Source organism: Salarias fasciatus, chromosome 13, assembly GCF_902148845.1.
Source record: "Salarias fasciatus chromosome 13, fSalaFa1.1, whole genome shotgun sequence".
NCBI classification, from domain to species: Eukaryota; Metazoa; Chordata; class Actinopteri; order Blenniiformes; family Blenniidae; genus Salarias; species Salarias fasciatus.
This window is the reverse complement of record NC_043757.1, coordinates 14,963,851-14,971,393: the sequence shown is the minus strand read 5'-3', so window position 1 is coordinate 14,971,393 and position 7,543 is coordinate 14,963,851. Positions and strand designations below refer to the sequence as shown.

Here is a 7,543-nt window from a genome sequence, read left to right as displayed (position 1 = left end):
GAACTAACATAGAAACAACTCAGCTGCACAATCTACACATTTTCCCAACAAACTTTTGTTTCAGTTTCAAGCAGGAATTTCTACAGGGCCTGCGTCATTCATAGCCGAGATAAAGAAAACAAGAAGAGTCTCACTTGGTACGCGGAAAACAGAAATAGTGCAATTACTGTTGGATTTGTATGTTTTTCGGGTAGTAAAGCAAATATAAACAAAATGCGTGTGTATATTATAACAGTACTGTGTTGAAATGTGATGTTTCTGATGGTTAAGGCGTGTGGAAGTGAGGACGCTGCTTTTGCTCTGCTTTGCATAGACGATCTTTGCAGCGAGGCAGACTCCGCAGCGTTTGTGGAAGTCCGCACATGTCTGCATGTCTTCATCTCCCGGTCCAGGCGTGGCGTTCAGATGGGTGTGGTTCCCTGTGCCGGGAAGTTTCCTTCTCTGCGGGGAGACGCTGGTTCAAAGTGTCATGGGCAAGATCTCAACCAGAAAAACACGATCTTCAGGTGCAGATCTATCAGGAAGAGCTTTGCAGTCTCTGAGAAGCTGTTGGAGCTCACGGGCAGATCTAGTCGGTCATGTGTTTCACATGAGCTGAAGGTGTGAGTGAGCTTTCTGCCCCTCGGAGGGAAGTGACAACTTGATCTTTACCCACAGCTGCCCGGTAAGAACAACTTTGACATACTTTTTACTACACGATCACCACCCTCATGCAATATGGATACGACGTGTTCTTCTCACTATGCTGTTGTTTTTAGTTTTTAGTCTATTCAGGTATTTACGTGGCTGTGCCTGTTAGGCTGGAATATTAAAACAATGAAAAAGTTTGCACTTATATTTAATTTCCTTAAATTCTGAATGATGGCTAATGAAAGGTGACATTAACAGAAAATGTCTGCAGAACTGCATGTTTTAGGTTTTATTCAGCATGAATTTGTCTAATAGTATCTAAAAGTGTGCAAATTGAATGTTACATAAAAATACATTTCATTTAGTTTCTTTCCTTTGCTCTTCAAATTGCAACAATGTTAAGTTGTAACAAGAAGGGAATGTGCTGCTTGTCTTTCCAGTTGAAACAACTGGCAATAAAACACACACACACACACACACACACACACACACACACACACACACACACACACACACACACACACACACACACACACTCACTAACTACACAACTTGGAATCAAGCCCAGTTCCCTTTATTTCAGGTCAATAGTGATCAAACTAATTCCAGGCCATATTAACACATGTTCACATGAAGTTTAACAAGCCCAGTTGCCCCACAGTCTCAATGTGAGCTAATGCTGTCAACAACAGTAACAAGACGTGTACTTTGAGAAACATTCAGGAAGTGGGCTCAGTATGGATGGAACACTGAAGATTAAAGTGAAGACAGAATTACAGAATATGTTGGGAATTAACTGAAAACCTAACTTTCACTTGAACAGGGTGTTCTCCCAAAACCAAAACATGGTTACGGTTGATTGCCGATGATACAGTTTGCATTTTCCCCGTTGCCGAAAAGGTCATGTGCACTGTCAGGAGCGGGCAGTCCAGCTCAAAGGCTTCATTCACCAGATAAAACAAGAAAAAAAAAAAAAAAAACCTGTGAATGACATCCTTTATGCCAGAGGGAGCTGAGTGCTCTGTGGACAGTTGACATCACAACCCCGGGCCGTATGAGCTGATGACTGTGTTTAGCAGAGCCACGCCGGAAAAATAAAAAGATGTCGTCTCGCTGAAGGTGAGTTTGACTTCTAAACTTGTGTGTGAACCTTCACAGAAACATGGGTCTCGTGCAGCTGCTGAAATCCCAGGTCTTGTGCCACCTGATCATGTGCTATGTGTTCGTGGTCAGCGGCCTCATAATCAACCTGCTGCAGTTCTGTACGTTACCTGTGTGGCTGATCAACAAGCAGCTCGCCCGCAGGATCAACATCAGGCTTGCCTACTGCATCTCAAGCCGTAAATAAAGCTCTTACTTCATCCTTCAAGTATTATACTGTAATGATTGAAGGGATCAATGTCTAACTTATTGCAGTCCAATTATTATCAAAGCTTTCAGGAAGAAGGAACACTTGTCTGACCGATCTGCGTTATTGTGATCTGTAATTCCTCAGAAATGGTAGCTACCCTGGAGTGGTGGTCTGAAACAGAATGCACTCTTTACACCGACCCAGAGAGTTTTCCACTGTATGGAAATGAGAATGCCATTGTGGTCCTCAACCACAGCTATGACATTGATTTCTTGTGCGGCTGGACTTTCTGTGAGAGATTCGGAGTTCTTGGGGTAAGAGAAAAGTGGCCAACAAAACCAAATGTTTGCCCTGATATATATGCTTGAGTTTTTCTTTTTCATTGTTATTATAAAATTCTGTTCTTATCTTTGAGTACTTTCCCGTGCTTTCAACTTGCAGAGCTCTAAAGTATTGGCCAAAAAAGAGCTGTCCTACGTTCCTGTGATTGGCTGGATGTGGTATTTTCTTGAGATCGTTTTTTGCAAGCGGAAGTGGGAGGAGGACAGAACGACGGTGGCTCAGAGTCTTCAGAATCTCCACGATTACCCAGAGAACTTCTGGGTAGGTTTGCTCGTCTGGAAATTGTTATAAAGATCCGAATGATGGGACGCGATCTCGGGTTGAGTGGTTTTAGACCAACCTGAAGTCACGCCTGTGTCTTTTTCTGGCTCAAGTTCTTGCTTTACTGTGAGGGAACCCGCTTCACTCGAAAGAAACACCAGATCAGCATGAAGGTGGCCGAAAGCAAAGGACTGCCCAAACTGAAGTATCACCTTCTGCCCAGGACCAAAGGATTCTGGGTAACGGTCCAAAACTTGAGAGGAAAAGGTGATTTTTTTTTTCTTTTTTAATTATTGATTATAAAAATTAACAAGACCACAGATAGCAACATAAGTAACCTTTGTGTTGTTTCTCTTGTAGCCGTAGCTGTTTATGATGCCACACTGAACTTCAGGAACAATGAAACGCCAACCCTGCTCGGGGTCATGAGTGGGAAGAAGTATCACGCAGATTTATACGTGAGGTATAAAAAAAAAATCAAACAGTTTAGCAGTAGGTCTCAATCATATTGTTGAATTTCCGTTTTCGTGATGTGATGAATCGTCATCTGTGTGGCCCCTCTTCTCCCCTTTAATTCCTGACTGTCAGGAGGATTCCTTTAGACTTGATCCCAGAAGATGAAGCAGAGTGTGCGGCTTGGCTCCACAAGCTTTACCAGGAAAAGGTGAGGCGATGCTGAAGATGTGATAGATACATGTGAAATAGTTAAGAAAAGTGCATGAGTTGGATTAAAGTTGAGTTGGGTGTCCTTCCTGTGAGAGTCATGCATATTTTAATTGGTAAAAGTAGAAATTGAAGCTATTTATTAAGGTAAAAGCATAAAAAGAGCTGAAAGACACTCATTGTATTAAAGAACAGGGAAGGGAATGGTATTTTTACAGATTCATCCAACAAGGATTTTTTTCTTGTGTCCCCTTCATTTTGCTTGAAATTCATCTTGACCTTGGGATTATATGATGCATAACAGGAACTGAGCTTCATGCACCTCCTGCTTAATTTGGTTATTAGAAACCATTCTTTTGAAAACATCTGCTGACGCAAGTTAAAGAACTCAACTGTCATTTCTGGTGAGGAAGTTGTTGTTGAGAAACTTTGCTAAATGTGCTCACAGGATGGCTTTCAGGAGCAATACGCGCAGACGGGGCGTTTCCCCGGCCCGGTAAAGAGCCCTCCCCGCCGGCCCTGGTGTCTGATCAACTGGCTGTTCTGGGTCTGCTTGCTGCTTTACCCCCTGGGCCTGCTGCTCGTTCAGCTCATAAGCTCCGGGTCGGCGCTCACCATCGCCGTCGCTGTGGCGCTTTTCTCTGCAGGTCGGTTGAATTGCACTCACTGATTTGTGACATGGGCTTTACTTTACTCTTCAGCACTTAAAATGACCGGCTCCTTTTTGCCCAAATGTTTTATAAAGCAGCAGAGTTGACTTCTTCAATGTAAGTCGTTCCTTTTTTTTGAAAAATATGATCTGTCAGACGTAATTTGTCTAACGGCATGAGTTCATGAGGAGCATGTCAAAGAAGATCATTCAAGGTTAAGGCGTTGGCAGATTGAACACTTTGTGTCTTAGATTGACAGCTTTGTTCATTTCAAGACAGAAAGTGACAGAAGGGAACTCAGTGGAAGTAACCACATCCTGTACGAAGCCTATACCTCACTTCTGTGTAACTGGAGGGTAACCCCCCGCACCTCTTCTTTTTACAGCATCTCTGGGATTTCGCTGGATGATTGGCCAGACTGAGATTAGCAGAGGCTCAAGCTACGGCAGTAAGGCCGTTCCTCTGAACAACAACTGAAGAACTGTGAACCGCTCGGTTCAGCTGAACTGCACGCTGCCAGCAGCAGAGGCTTTGACGCCGCTCTGGCAGAAATGCTGTTGATCCAACAAGCCCAGACCTGCTCAGAGGCAGAGTGCAGACAGGGTAGTGTCATCCTAATGCTATGCTGCAACGGCTCCAAACTGGACAGCAGTGTGTGGAGGAAAACTGAGAGAGAAATGTGGCTTTGCGACATTCTCCTCGGATCACGGCGTGCGCATTTTTTTTAAAACCACAAAAGATAACTGGATTAAAACGAGACCAGCTGATAAATGGACTACCTCTCTGACTGCAATGTAAGGTGCAAAAAAAGGCATTTCTATTGTGGAATTAATAAACATCCAACTTTTGAAAATGAATGAATATCGGTGCATGCTGTTTGGACATATTCAGCACTGTGTGTGTGTGTGGTGAGGAGGCTGGAGCGGTTTGCTCGCTGTGCCCGTTTTCTTGTGTGGATGTGTTGTTTCTCAGGAACTTTCCACTGGCTACGCTCCAGTAAAACGAACATCTCCTCACCGGCTCTGAAAAGCCCCCGAGGGCATCAAACTGACTTCAGTCCCTGAGCCAAAGCAAAGGTGAGTATCGTACTGTGCACATAAATGATTTATCAAACCGCGGATCACCTTGAGTCGACTGTGCACAATGTAGCGGCCGAGCAAAGTCAGATCTCTCCAGTTCGAGATAAAAATGATCAAGATCCCTCTCTCAGATTGCAGATTCTTATTTGCACTGTTGGGTAACTGGCACACTCTGTGCACGGCTTGTTGACTGTATAAACAGAGCTAGCAGTGACTTAGCAAACATTTAAAGCCAGGAAAAGGAAAAAAAGAAATCTAATCTGAACCTTCCAAGTCATTCATTGTGGTTATATTATCACAGCGCAGATTTATTTCTTCTGAGGGTCCATTGGCATCACCTGTGGCTTCTGGGAAGACTTCAGCAATGAGAGATGGAGACAATGAACTGACAAAAAGAGATACAGAGGAATATTTAGACACAGAGACACCTGCTGGCTGCATGCAAACAGGACACACACCGTCCTGTCGAGAACAGCTTGTTGACATTCACTTTGGAAATAGTTAATCTTTAGAAAATCACAAGCAGGGAAACATGCACCTTTGGACATCAGTAGTTTTGTATATACCGGAATAGCTAAAGAGTATAAGTGAAGAATTCAGAATGTTTGAAACACTTTTTTTCAGACATCATGACTTGTATTTAAAGCCACCCTGATTGTAAATCTACACACGTTGCAGCTTTGAAAACGTTGCTGTAAAATGGCCATATTGATAGAACTACACTTATCTGTAGCTGATTTTCAAGGCGAGATGAAGATTTTCCTCATCAGATCGAGATATGATTATCTCCTTACAAGAGCACCATGGGGTAAAAAAAAAAAAAAAAAAAAAAATCAATGTTCAGTGAATACATAAAGTTTTCAAATCACTGAAGATTAGGAGCCTTCTTTGACTTGTATCGTGTGATGATCTGCTTTATTCAGAATGCTGAAGCCCGTGTTGACCTCTTATTATCCTAAAATCAGTGTTTTATAAGAGATAATTGTCCCAGAAACTATAACCAATGTTTTCATTTTAGAAGCACGTGTGAACATTGTTTTTTTACTTTGTATTAGATACAAAACATACCAAATAAACTAGAAAATGTCAGATTTACAAATGTTTTTCATATTCTAAAATATTTTAAACTGTTTGGATTCAGTCTTGCTAGTTCAAGGCGTTTATCAGAAATTAGATAGGTCTATATATACGGACGTGGACAAAATTGTTGGTACCCTTCATTTAATGAAAGAAAAATTCACAGTGGTCAGAGAAACAACTTGAATCTGACAAAAGTATTAATAAATAAAAAAATTCTTTGAAATTTAACCAATGAAAGTCAGGCATTGCTTTTCAACCATACTTCAGCAGAATTATTCTCTATACATACTCTTTTGTTACCATTCGTATTATCCGTCTCTTTGATTTGTCATCAATTTTCCACCACGTCCAGGAAGGTTGGCTACAGTCCCATGAATCTTGAATTTCTGAATAATTTGTGCAACTGTAGTCACAGGAACATCAAACTGCTCAGAGATGGTCTTATAGCCTTTAGCTTTAACATGCTTGTATAGAATTTTCTTTCTAATCTCCTGAAACAACTCTTTCCTTTGCTTCCTCTGGTCCACGTTGAGTGTGGTGCACCTCATGTGACTACCTGTCGCCTTATATATGAGCCACTGACTGATTACAAGATTGCAGACACCTGTGATGCTAATTAGTGGACACAGCTTGGATTGACATGTCTCTTTGGTCTCATCATTTTCAGTCTTTTCTAGAGGTACCATCATTTTCGTCCAGGCCTGTTTCTTAAGTTTATTTTTTTTTTAATAATTCTGTTGAAGCATGGTTGAAAAGCAATGTCTGACTGTCATTAGTTAAATTTCATAGAATTTTTTTTTTATTATTACTTTTGTCAGATTGAAGTTATTTCTCTGACCACTGTGAATTTTGGGCATTTTTGGGCACCAACAATTTTTAATTGTAATTGTGTTAATGTGCGTTTCTCTTAATTTTGCTTCATTATCATTACAGCAAACTAATATTTTTTTAAAAAAACGTTTAAACGTGTTCATGTCAACTTTTTTTTTTTTTTTTGGAATTTCTTGTAAAGAAAGACAGGGGCGAAAAAAACGAGCTTGGAAAGGCCTTCCCCCTGAGCTCGAGACGCCTGTTACTGTTACTTTATGAATAATTCCATGTGAGCAGCACTCCATTAAAACCTGATCTTTTTCATGGATACAGATTCTACAGAAATGTTCAAAATATTGTTTTGCATAGTAGTTTTGTGTCTTAGACGTGTTGACAGAAACAAACAAATGCATAAGAGTATTTCATTAAGTTTACTGTTGCACAACATTTTGTGTGGAATTGCTTAAATCCATCAGTGAAGCCATTTGACATTTTACAAAAAAAGGTTGAATCAATAGTTTTCTATGCATCAGGATCATTTGGGATTCTTTATTTCTAGAGGAAGTCATTTTGAAAGCACTTCGAGCCATAGATATAAAGTGATTTCACCTTCACACCTATGAAACACTAAAACTGTCCTTACAGTTGAGTCTGTTATCTGAATAACTTCAGATACC

The 7,543-nt window shown here is 40.9% G+C and overlaps 1 protein-coding gene across 1 annotated transcript; it reads left to right on the top strand.

Moving 5' to 3' along the window:
- Window positions 1-423: 423 nt before the first annotated feature.
- Window positions 424-5,824, top strand: agpat4 (1-acylglycerol-3-phosphate O-acyltransferase 4 (lysophosphatidic acid acyltransferase, delta)). The gene is made up of 9 exons (XM_030107363.1): window positions 424-664; window positions 1,789-1,970; window positions 2,126-2,295; window positions 2,423-2,584; window positions 2,698-2,851; window positions 2,945-3,047; window positions 3,173-3,248; window positions 3,696-3,894; window positions 4,283-5,824. Exons 2-9 carry the CDS (start codon window positions 1,793-1,795, stop codon window positions 4,372-4,374), a joined length of 1,134 nt encoding a protein of 377 aa, XP_029963223.1. The 5' UTR covers window positions 424-664; window positions 1,789-1,792; the 3' UTR covers window positions 4,375-5,824.
- The last annotated feature ends 1,719 nt before the right edge of the window (window positions 5,825-7,543 follow it).

What these genes read in the sequence shown, in the direction of transcription:
- agpat4 (XM_030107363.1), top strand. Translation starts at nt 1,793, where the DNA reads ATGGGTCTCGTGCAGCTGCTGAAATCCCAGGTCTTGTGCCACCTGATC. An exon ending in AGAGATTCGGAGTTCTTGGG is followed by an intron (nt 2,296 to 2,422) that starts GTAAGAGAAAAG and finishes TTCAACTTGCAG; the next exon opens with AGCTCTAAAGTATTGGCCAA. An exon ending in CCAAAACTTGAGAGGAAAAG is followed by an intron (nt 2,852 to 2,944) that starts GTGATTTTTTTT and finishes TTTCTCTTGTAG; the next exon opens with CCGTAGCTGTTTATGATGCC.